The following is an 18,479-nucleotide window of genomic DNA, read 5'->3' as shown; positions in this document are numbered from 1 at the left end:
TGTTGGAAAAGAGTTACTAGGCAGTTGTAAAAGCTCCTGGTGCCTTTTTGATATCAGTAGGTAGTGGAAATCCATACTTTCCAGTAAAAGTACAAGACCAGAACCAAATATCAGTCTGCCATGCTTAATAAGTGCTTTTCCAATGATGCTTGTAGCACTAGATAAGCACTTCTAAATTTTTTTGCTCCTTACTATTTTTCTAAATCAACATTGTTGCCATCATCATCATTCAGAACCACTTCTGGCTATGCAGTTGTGGAGGAAATCCCCCTACTCAGCCCTTTCGCAACATCGATTTATTGCATTGCAGTGGTGTTTTGGGTTAACACTCGTGAGCAGCTAAGCACCTCACAGTCCTTTGTTTACTTTCCCCCTTTCCCCAATGGGACGGGGAAGAGGAACGGAAGAACAAAAGCACGAAAACTTGGGGATCAAGATAAAGAAAAGTTTAAAAAGTGAAGGATAAATAGTAGAAAGATAAATAGTAGAAGAGAGAAAAGAAGAAAACAAACCAGAACACAGGATGCAAAGGCAACACTCAACACACAACCAACTCCAGTGGGTAGAATGATGACCAACCAGTTCCTGAACAAAAGATGTCTACCCGCCTCTAAACCCCTGACACTTCCTTTTAATTGCTAAGCATGGTGCCACATATTATGGAGTATCTCTGGTTAATTCAGGTTCTCTGCTCAGTTGTGTCCATTCCCAAACCATTGTGCACCCCCCCCAGTCTATTCACTTGAGGGGCTGAGAGAGAAACAGAGAAGGTCTTGGTGCTGTACAAACTGTGTTCAGCCAGAGCTTGAACATTAGCGTGTTACCAGCATTTGGGTCAAAAGTCTAAACCACAGCACCATATGAGCTGCTATGAAGAAAATGAACTCCATCCTAGACAGAGCCATTAAAATTGGGGCAAGCTTTTCAATGTTTTGTCTAGGAGTGACACTTGGCTATGGAAAAGAAGGCAACACTGGTTATAGTTAACTAATTGATAAGGTAGAATATGCAAGTTTCTGAATTTTATCTTCAAGGAAGAGGACAATAAAACCACCACATAAATTATGTTGCTCAGTGTTTTATTATTGACTTTAAATTGGCTCTTTTTCCAGGCACCCCTAAAAATAGGTCTATGTTTCAGTTTCACAATACTAAGTGCAAACCCTCATGCTTTTGCATGCTCTTTCTTGTATTATTGTAGCCTTATTTTGGGGAAGAGAGATCGAAGAAAACTGAATCAGTTCACATGAAAGAACTGCTGCATTTGCAGAAATTCTATTACACAGCAATGCTCTGTGTTATTGGGTGTGTGAGTCTCTGAGGATACTTTCTATAGCAGACACTGTACTAGCAGTATATAAAAAAGCAGTTAGATGGAAAATGTTAGTGAAGAACAATGAGATCTAGAGCTTTTTTATTAACCCTTGTGGGCTGTTTTTTTAGTGCTCACACAGACTCTTGACTAGGAAGGGCAGGTTCAGACCTTTACTCATGGAAGCAACAATTACCCACACTAAATCACAAACAGAGGTCTCAGGGCTAACTGCCCAACCAGAAGTCTTTCAGGTATTACATAATCAATGACAGGAACAATCAATTGTATTTGTTAGATTGGGTATGAAGCAGTATAGAATGCATGGAGTCTAAATCATCCATTTCCATTAAATATGCTGGCTTTCAAAAAACCACATGTATTGGATCAGTCATCAATCATTTCAGAAAATAACTCCTCCCTTTCCTGAGCCTTCAGTTTTGTATACCTGAAAAAAAAGAGATACCTTCTGTTTTAAAGGTTTTTATACTCTACATGTTGTTACATGGAACTGGTAGTCTAATCCTATGAAATGTAAATCATTATATGAAGAAAAAAAACCAAAGGAAAAATAAACTGTAAGCAAAGAAAACGAGAGTGGTAAGCAGTCTGTATCCCACCTACAGATTGCTGGTTTGCTAGCTGTGCTAGCTAACTGCTTAGATTCATTGTAGGTTGACAGATTCATGCTAGACAGTCACATTTTTCCTTTTAACCACATTTCTTTTCTTATTTTTGCCCTCCTTCCCCATATGCCATAGGAAAAAAAAAATATTCTCTTTCTCTCTCCCTGTGACGTCTTCGTTGCTGCTTCATTAACCAGTGCACCATCAGTGCATTTTATTACAGCTTCTCTCCTGGCCTACTGTGTTATTGCTAAGATGCAGCTATGAACTGGCTATCAAAATGCTAGTCTGTGTTTTAATCCTTCTGTCCATTCAAAAGAGGGGGAAGTCATTTCTTTGGCAAAATCCTGAATTAAATCCATATTTTATCTATTATCCTTACTGGCCCCACATGAAATAGACTGAGGAGGTATAGTGTAGGATGTGACAGATTTATTTACCTATTTATCTGCTGTAAAAGGCTGGGGGCAGATCTCTTATCTGATCAGTGTATTAAGACAATTTAGACTGATTTTATGTATGTGCCTTCAAATGACCTTGAAAAACTACTGAAGTTAATGAAAGTGTGTTTCAATTTCATGACTGTTAAGAAATGAAAAGGCCATGCTGTGATAGATATCCTCTGTGACATATACCTCCAGTTGTACCAGTAGGGAGGGGACATGATTTAAATACTGTCTGGTTTCCAATGGGTTTCCTGGGTATGGAGTGCACTTAATTCATTTTTAAGTGAAGAGAAAGATATAACTGCAAGTATGATAGAAGCACATAAATCAGTGCCAAAACACAGAGGAATATTTGAAATCTCATATGCAGCCATGAAAAGGGAAATAAGAGACTTGATGGCCTCTTCAGAACAGTGCAAATGTTAAAAAATCGGGCAGTGTGTGGTGCAAATTTTAGGGGGAATGGGACTACACACGTTGTCAGTCCCTTTCCATCCACTCACCGCCTGCACGAATTCTAGTCTTCCCAGCTCCGCTCTGTCAGAGCTCTCTGCCAGTGCTGCATGTTAGACAGCTGCGAGACTGCATCTGTTCTCTGTTTTCCACTCAATTAAAGCAAAGAGAAAATATATAAATAAGACAAATTGCTCTGACAGTAAATTTTGTGAAAAATTATGTCTGAAATATATGATTTTGTAGGAACTTGGTGCAAGATTTTGTGTTCTTTAAAATTTGATTTTGCAGGATTTTTTTATTACTGCTTTTAAATTGGTGCCTATATATATTTTTTATTTTTTGTAAATACACAAAAGGCTTTATGTCTTACACAGATCACTATTTAATTTGGGGAGGAAATGGTGAAAAAAGAAGCGAAGCGAGGAAGGAGAAATGCTTGTCATACCAGATACAGACAAGACAAATCAGTAGCTGCCTGTAAGGGATTATTAGAAAAGGCTGTGACTTCTCCTGCATTAACTGATGTGGAGTACACAGTATGTACAGCTGTCGACTCAAACCTCATTAAAATTTTAATTATTCTGTTATTTATATTGTAGTTGTGACTGAAGGTCCCAGTCAAGAACACAGACCAATGAGTATTCATAAAAGGAGTAGGGAAATTGTATTATTATTATTAGATTCATAATGACATGGACTCCAAGCATGGTCAGGCTGGCACCACCCAGACAGCACCCTGACAGTGGACTCCAGGGGCAGCAAAAATAAATGAATGTGACTCTGATGGTGGAAGACACAGCAACTTTGCAGAGTGAACATTCAAGCAAGAGCTCTGAGATGCCACATACAGCCACATACAGCCTGAAGGATGACAAGACTGTGTACGTCAGTTTTTGTAGTAATTCATTACACACTCATCACTTCCAGACATCACAACAGAAGAATAATGTGAATGTCTGGGATTAAATCTAAAGTCCAATGTAAAAAACTGGCAAAGGAGAACTTAGTAATAACTACTTGGAAAGTGGAGGAAAACAGACATTTTTCTTAGTTTACTAAGTAGCATAATACAATTTAATTTCTCAAAAAAGTATTTCTCTATGATTTGGAAATCTGGTCTTTTTGGTCTCAGGTGGAAATGATAGGTTTTGTATCACATATCTAAATATATTGTTTCTTTCTTCTTCCCTTCTTTTTCAGGTTACCTGTGCAAATTTAACAAATGGAGGAAAAACAGAACTTCTAAAATCAGGAAGCTCCAAATCCACACTAAAGCACATATGGACGGAAAGTAGCAAAGACTTGTCCATCAGCCGACTGCTGTCACAGACTTTTCGTGGAAAGGAAAATGATACAGATTTGAACCTGCGATATGATGCCCCAGAAACTTATTCTGAGCAAGATCTCTGGGACTGGCTGAGGAACTCCACAGATCTGCAAGAGCCTCGGCCCAGAGCAAAGAGACGGCCCATCGTCAAGACTGGGAAATTTAAGAAAATGTTTGGCTGGGGAGATTTTCATTCCAACATCAAGACTGTGAAGCTAAATCTGTTAATAACAGGGAAAATCGTTGACCATGGCAATGGGACGTTTAGTGTTTACTTCAGGCATAACTCCACTGGTCAAGGGAATGTATCTGTGAGCCTAGTGCCCCCTACGAAAATAGTGGAATTTGACTTGGCACAACAGACAGTGATTGATGCCAAAGATTCCAAGTCCTTTAACTGTCGAATCGAGTATGAAAAGGTTGACAAGGCTACCAAGAATACACTCTGCAACTATGACCCTTCAAAAACCTGTTATCAGGAGCAGACCCAGAGTCACGTGTCATGGCTCTGCTCCAAGCCCTTTAAAGTAATCTGTATTTACATTTCCTTTTATAGTACAGATTATAAACTAGTACAGAAAGTGTGTCCTGATTACAACTACCACAGTGACACACCCTACTTCCCTTCAGGGTGAGGACCAACTCATGTCTGAGACTGAAGCCTGGGGAATAAAAGAGGTCGAATGACAGGGCTGTAACCTCAAGGAGGAAGGCCACATCTATTTCCTGGAATGTGTCTACCTGCTGCTGCTGATGTCAAATGGCTACAAATATGTTAGTGGAAAACAATCTAATGTAATTTTTACCCAGTCAGCTCCATGTATCAATCTAGGTGTAAATCACTATGGATTTGAAATAAAACCATACACATACACAGAGACACACACACTTCTCGGCGCACATTATTGAGATTCCTGTTAAGAAATCTTTCATTGTCTGATATCTAAGGATTCAGCATAACCTATCATCAAGCAAAATGGATTAACTAGACAGTACAAGGTTTCTAATGCAGACTGTTATGGAAGTCTCCTTGAAAGTCCTTTGAGTACATGCCAATCAATAACCCCCACTCATGCATTCTACTGCTTGGAGTAGCTGTACTGGTAAATAATACTGTAGGAGTAAATACTTGTAAAAAATGGGGAAAAAGTGTGTTTAGAGTTCAGTAGTCCCTATTATATGAACACAGCAAAGTGTCATGACTTTTTCCCAGCACACAGTAGGCACATTCAAGGTGGTGGTGGTGGCTCTTTTTCCATGGAACAAGCCTGTTTCTAGTAAAGATGGGCAAACATTTGGAATTTACATGTGAGCAGACATTCTGTTTTAATGTTTCTCTGACTCTTTAAGCTCTGATTCTTTAAACTTGTTTGAGTTTAGACCAGCTAAACTACTTAAAAACTGCAACTGATCTCTAAGAAGGAAAATGCCTGATGGAGAGAGAACATGTAAGTTATAAGTGGCTGTCTTATCTTTATTACAAAATATTGTAACAAATTCAATATCCTAGTCTTCATTTGTATGAATGGTTTGTATTGTACATAATTTAACCAGTGTTATTTGAGCTGCTTATTAATATTAACTTGTAATTGTCTCTCTGCTTGTTATTGGTTAAAACAATCAAGGAAATGAGGAATCCATTTTATCAATGTAGCTGTAAACTCCATTAAAAGACAGAACTATGTACAAAGCATTTATTCAGCTAAAGTATTGTTGAAAGCTATACATATACAACATTACAGTCTGTCTGTATTTAGATATTTTATTTCCAGAGGAAAAAAATGAACTGTACATAAAAATAAAAAATCTTAAAGTTGAGTTTCAATATGTACTGTGTAGATAGTAGTTTAAAGAGTTCTGACAAGCGGGTAACACTCCAAGTCTAATATGATTTTCAATATTGTCTCTTTGCATATGTACATATATAGACATCTATTTATAAATTTGTGTGTGTGCATATTTGTGCGTGTATAAGTACATGTGTGTGTGAGTGTATGCAAATACATATATATGTTGAATACATAAAAATTTCTCTAGCCCTCTTCCTAGCAAGCAGATCTGATTACTGAAGGTCTTGCTAGCTCAAGCAGAAGCCCCCACTCCGATAAGAAATTACAGGTGCAGGGTTTTGTTTAAAATGAGTCATTATAATTTAGAAGTGAGAAAACATAGAGCCACTCTCTGTGTACAAAGGCCTGTCTTTGCCTTAATTCTAGCCTCCTCTGAGGTACTGATTTCTATGGAATGAGGAGATCCCTTTTTATGGTACTAGGGAATTTTCTTCCTATAAAGAAAAAGCTCATAGCTTTTATATATATATATATTTTTTTTTTTGTGGATAGTGGCATACTTTACCCCCAACATCCAGAAAACCAGCAACTGTAAGAAGTCCATGCCTAAAAGAAGGCTGCCCAAAGAAGAACTCAGTATATCCTATCATATCATATCTTTCAGAATTGTCATTCCTGGAAATGTTTTCTTCCCCCTATCACCCTCGCCCCCAGGTTCTGTGCCCTTGGGTCAAAGCTGTGAATGCAGATATGGGTCAGCTTCCAACTATGTGCAGCATTATGAACAGCTTCTCCAAAATCCCAGTAAAAACTCCACTAATGTTTCAAGAACTGAAAAGTTTGAAACAACTACCAGTTGAGGACCTCTCTTGCTGAAATGTGCAGAACCTAAATGAGAATGGAACAAAGCAAATGGATAACATTATTGAAAGTAAATGTTTCTCCCACTGATGTACCAGTAGGAGAGGAGACTTTCATATTATTATTATTGCTTTGGCTTCTTTGAATTGATACGCTTGTGGGAATTTCTTCATTATGTATGACATTTCCCAGGACAAACTTGTGACCCTGGACCGTGTGCAGATTTGGAGAAAGAAATTTTCCAAGCCATGTAGTCCCTATTCTGATCTCATTCAGGAATATGCTGAGATACACAATTTTTTCCTTGGACGGGGATTATGATTAAACTGGTAGTGTTTATCCCTTGTGCTCTATGAAAAGTAATTGTTATGAATATATACCATAAAGCAATTTGTGTTGCTGCCAATAGTTATATCTTGGGTCTATTAAATCAATGGGAATTTTGCTATTGATTTCAATATAAATTTCCATTTAATAGTCTGTAGAACTCCAGTGTTAAATATGATTAACAATTTTAGCAGTCTGTATTACAATTGAGCATTACATGGTTCGTTTATATACCTGGAAAATGGATGTGAAATACTATTGCTGGTACAGTTTCAATATTTTCTATATTTTTTAAAACTTCCCATAAATATATGCAATATACGCATTCTGTTCATATATAAATATTTGTCCACTTTTCAGGTAAAATCCATACAAAAAGGAACTATTCATCATGCAATGGTTTTGATCCTATTAACTGTGGTTGTTGGTATTTTGTCTGCCTCCGTCACAGTCAGTCATACTATTAATTAGACCTATGCCTTTGAAGAATTTGCTATTCTTCATAGGCATTTTTGAGTTTGAACTTGAAAGAGTTCTTTTGGTGATTGAGTTGTGAAACAGTGATTTAATACCAGAATAGATTAATGTATTACTTAGGTGCTAGTTCACTGCATTTCATTCAATCTTTTTGAGAAACATTTTGTGTTTACTAATTTTGTTAAAGAATGTTTTTGGTTTTGTCATTTGAAAAAGGATTTTAATGAACATGAATGTGTTAAGTCAGTTAAATAATGTATGTATGGGTATCTGGGTCTTGCACATGAACAATGCCTTAATGGAGTGCTAGGCCAGGCAAATGTTGCCACTCTATAACTCACTAATTCTAGAAGTAATAAAGATGTATATCTCTAAAGATATATTTTTAGGATTAAAGAAGATTAAGTCACTTATTTTTAAGAAGTGAAGAGACTGTTTCTGTTCACCTTTTTTTTAAAAAACTTTTAAGTCATTCTTTGGCTCTTATTTTCACTTTGTAGAGAAATCACAAATAGAGATATTTTAATGGAATCAATAATTTCTGGTGGAAAAATACATGGATCATGCACATGAGCAAGTATTAGTATATTAAAGTTGCCTTGCGTGGATCAGTGATATTATTTATGTGTCAGTTCCTGTGCTTTTGAAAAAAGGAATCGAAGATATAGGAAATGGGTAGTTTGCAAAAAAACCTGCAAAAATCACTGATCAAAGTTCTAAACAATGGTGAAACCTGCAAGGCTTTCACTTGTTAATTTTATCAAAATATTTCAGCATGGTGCAGAAAATATACTATCTTCTCTCCTTATGAAATCACTTGTAAAATTTTATCCCTTTCTCTCTTTTTCTTCTTACACTGACAGTAAGCAAACTAACAAATTCATCTACACAGACATGGTTTTTCAAAGTTTCCCCTTACTTAAAAAGTAATGATGTCAGAAACTGTTGAAAATTATGGTAGTAATTTACAGTAAAATTATAAATATTTCAACTCCCTTTATATGAGAGCACAATGGAAGTATTGTAGTGTCCTTGTACACGTTAGCCCAGAAATTTATATAATACTATTCATCCATTTGGTCAGAGGTCAGTTTTACCTTGATTAAGTCATGATATCCTCATGAGTTCTGAATCCTGTGGTGCAAATTGCAAATCTGTTAGAATACCATAAACTACTCTGCAAATTATGTGTTAGAGAATTGTGGAAGAAAACGGATTACAAAACATCCGCTCAGCTTACAGTAAAACCAACCTAAGGCTTAGGCAACTGATCTGAAGAATTATTCTTCAACAGAAGACAATGAACCTCAGTCTCGGCATCTTGTGGGTCCTTCTATGTCCTTCTGTGGCAGAGGTAGTAAAATTGTATCTGACTGCATCTAGAAAAGGAAGAAAAGCTTTTCTCTAGTGATTTGTGCTCAGCTGCGTGTCTTAGGACTGCCAGAGACCCCAAATGGCTGCATCAAGGATCTGTTGTGCTAGGACCTGCATAATATACGATGTATACAATACCTGTTTGGGAATGGTTTTGATGCCAAGAATGCCTAATTTTCAAGACAGTGTACTGCAGAGTTCTTGTGAACCCTTTACTTATAAATTTGAAGCATGCTGTTTCTGATTTTTTTTTTTTGTTAAATATACACAGTTCCCAAAAAAGAATTATTTTTAAAATCTCATACATACATCAATGAAATACAAGCACTCTTGGCCCTTCTGATTAGTTACGGTTACCACTTTAGTTTATGAATATGAATACTATTTCCAAAAAATATTTTGACAGTGGAAGAACAGACTATTTCATAATAAAAAAACATTTCCTTTTTTCATTTTTTTTTTTTTTTTTTTTTTTTTTATTGGGCAGTATCTTACTAAAATGTTGGTAAATTGGCAGATTAAAAATTTTCTGGATCAATTTGACAAACTAAATATCCATGGATATGGTTAACACTCTTTACTGCTTGTGAGAGGAGCACTCATTAAAAATAAACTGTCATTTGTAAAGATACAATAAATTGTGGGACTATGGGAATATTGTATTTCCTTGGCTACTATGCACCTGACAATATGATCTAATACTTGTAGCATTATCCCTTCAAAATCATCGATGCATCTTAAAGTTAAAATTATTTTTTTTTCATTGTTTCCTGTATGCTGTGCTACTTAGTTAAATTACTCAAGCCAGCAAGCAGATTACTTTGTTTTGTACAGGAATTTATTTTCTCATTGGAAAATACCTATGCAATTTTTAATTCTTCTTTGAAGGACACAGCTGGTGAATCTCTGCTTGAGCTTGGACTGATGTTCTGTGAATGGTATACATAATTTTGAATCCTTTATCTTAGTTTGCCTCTGGGATAAAGAAAGAATAGTAGTTTTTTGTAGGTGCTTTAGATCAGGAGCAAGCCAATGACTCACCTGAACTTTTATTCTAAGAGAGCCATAATCCCATTGTCAAAGAAGGAATTTGGGAAGATGGAGGATGTTTGGGATTTATTCCTAGTTCAAACTATACCTCAGCCATGTATCAAGTAGAGATATTGCTATGAGGGAAGGCTTACGTGGTGCGTGAAATGAACTTTTGCCTGTTGTTAACAAGAAATTAGAGGCACCAAAAGAAAATTTATAAAGTTGAAGCAGTTCATACACATCAGTGAAGATGTGGAAATTAAACATTTCAAAAAGTAAATCAGTATTTTATGAAAGGGCTACTGAGTTTCTGGAAAAAGCCGAAAGTACTTACAGACATGTTCATCACAAGTAAGTAAAACCAGACTTGGCAGAGGCATAAATAACATGAGATCTTTAGTTCCTCATCTAGGTCACAGAAAATCTAAAATGAGATGCAAAAACCTACTTAGAAACAGGTAGGGTAAGGAAAAATGAGGTCACTTATGGAGTGTAAACAGAAAGTCATATTAATTCTTCCACTATCCAATAGCTATCTATAATTGTTAAATTTATTACGGCATATTTATGAAGCATTTTTAAATTTCTATAGTGAAAGTAAAGTATTTTGATTAGTCAAAGAGTGGGGAGGTCTTGGAAATAAACATGGAATTTTTTGCACAGAAGTTTCTACAGTTGCAACATACTCTTCCCAGAGGCAAGTACTCTGGAATTCTTTTCAACTGGCTACATGTGGAATCCAGAACTGTGATTGCTGGTAGTAAACAAACCAGAAATAATAGAACTTGACTGGCAGGACTGTGGTGATCTTGAGTTCATTGTATGTTAATTTTGTTGTGTTTGTCTGTTTCTGGTTTTGTGTTTGTATTTTTTTAAATGTAGAGGCATAAGAAATGCATTTATCTAGCCATGATTCACTTTAACACTCCAGTGGAGTTCACTCATAAACTCTATGAAACAAACTGATATATAGCTGTATGACATTAAGTGCTCTAGTCTTTATTTTGCTAATGACCTGTAGGCCATGTCCAGTTAATAAGGTGGACAGACAGTAGCAACACAAATTGTGTATCAGATGAATTCCCACATGAATCTTCCATGACTTGAGAAAAAATTTCTGAAACCTTTAGCTGATGCACTTCAGTAAGTTAGCTGTAAGTTAGCCCTTCAGAAAACAGGATCAATACTCACAAATTTTGACCTGTATTTTTCTCAAGATCTCACCAAAATTTTTCAGTACCATCCCATTTTATGGAATTATAACATCTCCTGTGCACATCAGGGACTTACCATTTCTTTAATCAAAGCCATTACTGTGAGAAATGTTTTAATAAGTAATCTCTCATTTTTCAGTGAAGTATTATTTTCTAAAAATTCTTCTACTATTCTTCTACAAGTACTGAACAAGTTTCTACTTTTTACCCTGCAGACTATGCTGTTACTGAATTTACACTCCCAAAAGAAGGTTTTTCCTCCTACTGAGGTAAAAAGATCCCTTTCATTTATTCATGGGAATCACACAAATTTGCCCAATTTAGTTCCTTTTGCTAATTGCACAAGTATTACCTGTATAGTTGCTTTTCATTAACCACTCCAAAAGAACTGTGTGACTCTTTTCAGAACAACTCCCATTTCCTCAATCTCTATTACAGTTAAAGACTACAAAATGAATGCAGTATTTTAGATGGAATTCCAATGATAAAGAGTCTCATCACCTTTCTCTAATGAAATTCCTTCCTATTCATAGTTACAATGGTATCTCTCAGGTCCCAAACTGCAAAAAATTCACTGCTAATGAGCTCTCCACTATTATTTCTAATAGAAGCCAGTCTTAATTATACTGCTTTCCAATGTTCCTTCTCATTTGAGTTTTGAAGTAGCAGTCTTCAGATGTATTTGCGACTACTTTCCTTTGCCACTTCTTCATGCAAGTCTACCTCTTTAGGCCCATTTTTAATACACTTCTAACCTCACAGATGTAAGAATTGCCTGTGAACTTCATTAGCACATTACTTAGACTTCCAGCTAACTGCTGTGATGTCACATAGATAGGAAATATTTTATTCTTTTCTGATTGATTTCTGGTCTGCCTTCTTCCCTGTTTGGTGTGTTTCCTCTTGCTCTATGTTTGAAGTCCTTTTGTCTGCTCCAGATCAGATGTGAGTAGTGCTCACTGATGTGTTTACACATAGGAGCAGATGAAATATATAATTATGTATTCTATTAAAAATTGAGCTAATGAGGTGATTGCATAAACTCATTTAGAAGTACTAAGTAACAAGTGGTAGTCATACTTGTAACTAATACTCAGGTAAGGATTTAAGTATGCCATGAAAAAAATGTAGTTACTTTATTCATAGGGATGGGAACTAATGTAAAAAAAGTTGTTGTCTGTGTCTAAATTTCACTAAAGGCAAAGCGATTAGCTTGGTGGTAGAACAAATCAGTAATAAAATTTCGCATAATTGCTAGGAAATACACACTATTTCCATTTAGTTTCCTGCTATTCCTTGTATCTTTCTAGGTAGAAGGCTAATACACAGTTGTAATTGCCAGCCTGTAGGCTTATTCTATTCCTTTCACTTTGTCTTGTTCTCCCCCAGATACTATTATCATTATTTTTAAAAAGGCTTTACACTGGATTCCTTTTGCCAGTCTTATATGACTTAGACTGATGGCTAGTTGTCAAGAGAAGGCTTTCTAACTTTCTGTAACTGTAATCTCCCCTTTGACCTTTTGAATTCTTAAATTTCCAGAACTTTTAGTTTATCCAGTTGGCATACTTTAAATTTACTCTCCACTCTTTTTCTAGCAGGTACTGATTTTTCATCTCTCACTTTAAGATCATTTCTATGTGCTGTCTTTGTGGAAAAGAAATGAAGCCAACTCAAAGGCTTATTTTTTAGGCTACCTGGGTCCTAATATAAGATGGGTTGAACCTGCTGCAACATGCAAGCTGTAAATTCAGTATAGAACACATTCAGTAATGAAAATTATATATGGAGAACTAGGACGCACATAGAATGACAGCTAAGTAAACAAATGCAAATGAATAATAACAGAACAAATATAAATATAAGCATAATTTGCATATATTGTAATTGTCATATTTATTTCTCTTTTCAATGATGAGAAGTATAACACTAAAATTTCTTTTTACATATAGCAAAGACGAGGAAGATAAGTTAGATGGGAAACTGAAAAATGGGTGATAAATGTTCATATCTAAAATTAGAGTCCCAGTCACTTGCTGTCAGGCTTCACTCAATAGGTGTTGCTGCTCTGTAGCTAATTGCAAAGAATGTATTTGAGCCAAGAACACATCACTAGAAGGTCTGTATTTTAGCATGGCTGCTACAGGTTTAAAAAGAAATTAAAGGGAATTGCAAAGCTGTTTAATTCTGAACTTCTGCCCAGAGAAAGGTTCAAGAATGCTTAGACCACATGGAAAGGTGTTTGTCTGTGAATACTTTTTAGGACCCTCCAGTGTAGTTGATTTCTTGTTCTTTCAAGGTAAATTGTCTCCAAACTCAGTAGTTCTCAAACTGTATGTTCTTGTGCCCTTTTCTCAAAGGAAGCTAATCTTGAAGTCTCTCACTTTCACTTTTTTACTGCTATTCTTGCACTCACTCCTAGAACATGTCTTCATGTTACAAATGAGAGTAATAAACCCATTTCCCCTTGTTTCCATTGTTGCCCTTGGTCTTGTATCCTTCAGGATGGTATACATCAACACTTCCAAACTGCTGGTATGGAATATCACAATTGTAAATGAAACAATTATTTTCTTCCAAGTCTCCTTGGACTTGAAAAAATAAGGAGGAAGTTGTCTTATAGAATTCTTTTACATCTTTGAAGACTGTTGCCATACTCAGCCATCAGTCATAGTTGTTTTGGATTTTTCAGTCTTGGTTCTTACAGCATGTTTGACTGCATTCCTCTGACTACTCTAAAGTCTGCCTACCCTTTCAAGTGTGGAACTCCAAAGAAAACAGACTATTCTGGCTTATATCTTGCCAACAGTGAGAAAAGCAGAATCTGAATAATTCTTTTCTGTTTCTTTCTGTGTACTAGTAACAGTGTTCTATGTAATACCAATATCATAGTTATTTTTCATCATTTATCATTGACTATGCTGACTACAACTTGCTTATGCAGTTGGGTTGTCTAACCTGTAATTCCACATTTTCTATTTGTGCATTCGATGATTTTTTCTGCCTAAGGTAGAATTTAAACTACCAAATTTCAGTAAGATAGGGTATAAATTTACAGCACACTAGCTGCTCCATGCCAGCTTCCCCTGTGGATGCTTGTAGCCTGCACTAATGCTGGCTCTGTGCAAAATGTGAAGTAGAAGACATGACAGAGAGCTATACTTACTGCTTAGCAAAGTGTCAGCAAGAAAAGTTAGTATGCAGCAACAAGTGTACTGTAAATTCATGCTTTAGTTTTCTGTACTAATCTGTTTGTATAGACAAGCCCCAAGTGTAGTACTCTGCACCTGTCTCTATTGAATTTCTTGTTATTGATTTCAGACCAACCCCCCCATTTATCAAAATAATTTTGGCGTTCAATAAAGCACTTGTCTCCTCCCCCTTTTTTCCTTTCAAAGTTACATCAGCTCTTCATAGACTTTGTAGTCTTTAATTATATTGTAAATCATTGCAAGATGGCACAGGTGGAGTCTTAACATTGTCAGAGTAACCAAGATAACATTTTTACAGTTACAGTTTTTAGACTGCAATCACGCAAGTTTAAAGAAATGATTAACTGGGGACTAAACAGAAGACTCAACAAATTATTCACCAGAAGAGATACCTTTAATGTGTTGAGGGAATGAGCTACTTTTATAATTTATCTGCTTTTGGAATGAAGAAAGGTCATAAACTTTAAGTAGATTCTTGTGCGTAAAGTCAAGGCAGAAAAGTATTTCTCTTGACACCAGTGACAATTAATAAGGGCCTAATTCCTTCTCATATTAATGAGTGAAATAATTCCTTGGAGAATGCTGTTCATTGTTTCTTTGGGATTTATGCTGACATTTTTTAATATATTAGAAGTACCTGTTACCTCTGGCCTGTTAGTATGTATGTGTTACAAATAAAAACTGCCTAGATCAGAGGTTCCAGTTTGGGAAAATGACTTTTATATAACTCTAAGACAAGCTCCCACATTTTAATGGACATCACACGTCTAAGATATGTTAATGGTATCTTCTTGTCAAAACAAGGACTTCAGCTCTCTAAATACCATTTCAGTTTTCGGATCATTAAATTTTCATCATTTAATCTGAATTTGATCCTTCTTTGTAAAAATTTAACTACAAATATTTGTAAAACAAAACTCACCTATGTCTACTGTTTACACTGTTTTACTATCAGCTATCACCTCTCTGTTTACCTCTGGTGGCTATTAGAACATGTAGAGAGTGAAAACAAAGGCCCAGGTCTCTTTGATTACTTGCAGGCAGAGACTTTGCCAGTGCTCTGATCAAAATGTGAGGAGGAAGCTGTATTAACACACTCTCCTATGCTAACAGACATCTGTGATGGGTTTAAATGTGAGAAAATCACAGAGGTGATAAATATGCACAGCTTTCAGGCTGAAGGGAGGTAAGTCCATAGGATAAGTGAAGTCAGCTCACACCTGGCTGTAAAAATGTACATGAATGACTCTGTAGATCCTGGACTGGAACTGAGGAAGTGATTTCCTTTAACACCAGTCTTGTTTCTGCAGTTTGCTGGTAAAAGAAGTTTTCTGCTTCTTCATCTCCTGGGCTGTTGTCTTCAAACACTCAGACATGTCTTTTTTTTTTTAATTGGATCTCATGACAGCTGCAGTATAAATCGAATCAGTCCTCACTCCTGTATTTCCTTCAAAACAATGAAAAAAGTTTTCCCTTTTAAAATACACAGGCTTCATCCTCACCATTTCTATGAGAATCATCTGGTTACATCACTTGCCTAGAAACTGGAGGACATATCCTAGCTCCAAATTCAGTGTTCCCTACTCTGCCGAATTATACGCTCTACCTGCATTCTCTAAGGCTATGATTTCTCTTCGTTTCTGTTCTATGCACTCTGAAAAAGCCTACCATTCTGAACACCTCCAAGGTTTTCAAGAAGAGGAAAGTAAGGCTTAGGTATATGTTAGGTATTCATTTTTCAGCACTTAAGCAGAATAGAAGCTTTCAAGTATCCTGGAGTTTTACTGTTTGAAATTTTAAGAAGTGTAGGCTTTACCTCCTCTCCTGATAGACAGCAACTTAACAAGGGCAATTTTGGCCTATGTTTTTTGGGGAAGGAGATCTAGCTATTCAAGGGGACTGTTTAGTCAGTCAGCTAGGAAAGAATAGCATGAAATTTTGGGTTCAGTATCATAAGGACAAGCTTGATGGGCTTCAAGGTGCATTTGTCCATCTGTGAATTAACCCCTACAGCTTAATCAAAAAACAAATGGAAGACCATTTACACTGCAGTGGAAGAAAGTGTCTCTCTCTCTATTTACTTGTTCACTGATTAATCAATATACTCAGAATTTATTTGCAGTGTTGTTCAGTATTGGAAGTAAAATACCAGTTATTCTCAATTGCCTAACAGCCTGATAGGCACAAATTAACTCATTTCCTGCAGAAATTCTGTTAGAAGAGGGTCTTTCCACTCTTCACTTAATTATATTTCTGATATTATTAGTCCTGTATAACATCAGCCTAAAGAGGAGACAGTGTGGAACCTCTGCTTTCCAAGGACTGTGCTTCTGTGAGGAGGCAACAACTGCGGAGCAGCTTTTCCATGTGGAACTGCATCAGCTCATGCATCCATATGGTCTCTTTTCACTAATACTGCTTCCTGCTGTTCAAAGCAAGAAGATAGATCTGTCTCTTTTTCCTACCTAAAGGTATTTCTGCATGACCTGTGTGAAGGACCTCACACTTCCCTCTGTCCCCTTCACCACTACTGTAGACAATTATGTAAGGGCTTTTTATCGCACATATTCCACTTGAAGAAAAGCTGTTCTGCTGAGACATGACAATATTTTTTTCATCTACAATTACACGTCATTGTTTTGAAGTTTCTGAAAAGAGCAGTTGAAGAGCATCATTATAGCCAATTTCTTCTTTGTTACTTTGAACTATCAAATGCCCTTAGTGTATTGAAAAAATCATGTACGGATGATCTGAGTCATGAAGAGTAGTTTCAAAGGTCTGTGGACTGAAACTAAATTGCTGGTTTCTAAGAGATTTGGCTGTAAACTCTGTCTGCCAATCATCTGAAGTTACCTATCTGGACATCATCTGCTAAGGGGTACAGTGTGTTTGATTTGTAAGAGCAGATATTTTCTTTTGTGTGTATTTTCAACTATAGAAGGAGATATCATGCTCCAGCATTTCACTGTTAAGGCAAGTCGCATAACACCATTTTCACAGAGGGCATAGTTACAAGGTCAAATTTAGACTATGAGGGAATCAAGTCTTCTGAGTTTTCATACTGGGTCAAGTTTTGGTCTGTAATTTCTGACATTCCTTGCTTATATGAAAGCACTGACATTACCTGAAGTACTCCATTTTGGAACAGTCTCAAATGCATATCAGAGTGTTCATGTGATATCCAATCTCAAGAACACCAAAATCCTTGATAAGATTCACTTTGGAGCCTCTGGATTTTCTGCCATGATTTTAATGAATACTACTACAATCAAAGGCATCACAGCCTATAGATAAAGTTGTAACTGTCTCATAGACTAACATAACTAAATCTTCAGAAAGAGACAAGATAGCTGAATAAATCTTTCTCTATTTTTGAGAGACAAGATATAGTCAATGGATGTTTTAGTGGTGGCTTTTCTTCCTCATCTTTGAAACTTAAACACCTCTTCATCCCATTCCCAGGGAACACAGAGTGTGATCTTGACAATGCAAAAGGAACAGTCCTACAAAAAGTTGCGTTCTTTCGAAAGATTGCAAACAGAGGAATGGAACCATTGTTTTTTGACGTTTGTCATATGGTTATTTATTTATTTATTTCTATTTATTGCTTACTATTTGCATAATGGGATATATGATCTCACCCACTGTGCAGCCAGAAGCAGACAGTCCCTGTTCCAAAAACTAGTTAAATGGAGATGGGAGTTTCAAGGTGTGCATTATGGAGGATAAAAAGGAAGGTTAGGGAGAAAGACAAGGAAAAGGAGATACTGCCTAGTGCCTCAAAAACTATCTCAGTGATACTGTATCCTATTAATGGGATAAAATGTGTATCTCCTAATTATTCTCTGAACTGGTCTCAGCAAACACCTGATACCTTGTAGGCTCGTAAAATGAAAGCCTCAAGGACAAGCATAGTGGTATACGGCAAAGCAACACTCAAGAGCAACAGAGTAATTATGAAAAAGAAATCTAGCATGAGAGCAACACAGAAAAATAGAAAATAAAACCTGCCATGCTATTCCAGT

General features: G+C 36.3%; 1 protein-coding gene across 5 annotated transcripts in view; it reads left to right on the top strand.

The window, feature by feature from the left end:
* Positions 1-5,985, top strand: part of NXPH1 (neurexophilin 1) — a 139,198-nt gene extending 133,213 nt beyond the window's left edge. For all 5 annotated transcript variants that reach the window (XM_048304778.1, XM_048304762.1, XM_048304752.1 and 2 more), the window contains exon 3: positions 4,041-5,985. In XM_048304778.1, coding sequence (XP_048160735.1) covers positions 4,041-4,802 — 762 coding nt within the window. In that variant the 3' untranslated portion in view covers positions 4,803-5,985. The remainder of the gene's footprint in view (positions 1-4,040) is intronic.
* Positions 5,986-18,479: the final 12,494 nt, after the last annotated feature.

This window comes from Corvus hawaiiensis, chromosome 1, assembly GCF_020740725.1.
Source record: "Corvus hawaiiensis isolate bCorHaw1 chromosome 1, bCorHaw1.pri.cur, whole genome shotgun sequence".
Classification (NCBI taxonomy): Eukaryota; Metazoa; Chordata; class Aves; order Passeriformes; family Corvidae; genus Corvus; species Corvus hawaiiensis.
Note: the sequence above shows the minus strand (reverse complement) of the source record. Positions and strands in the feature narration are given on the sequence as shown.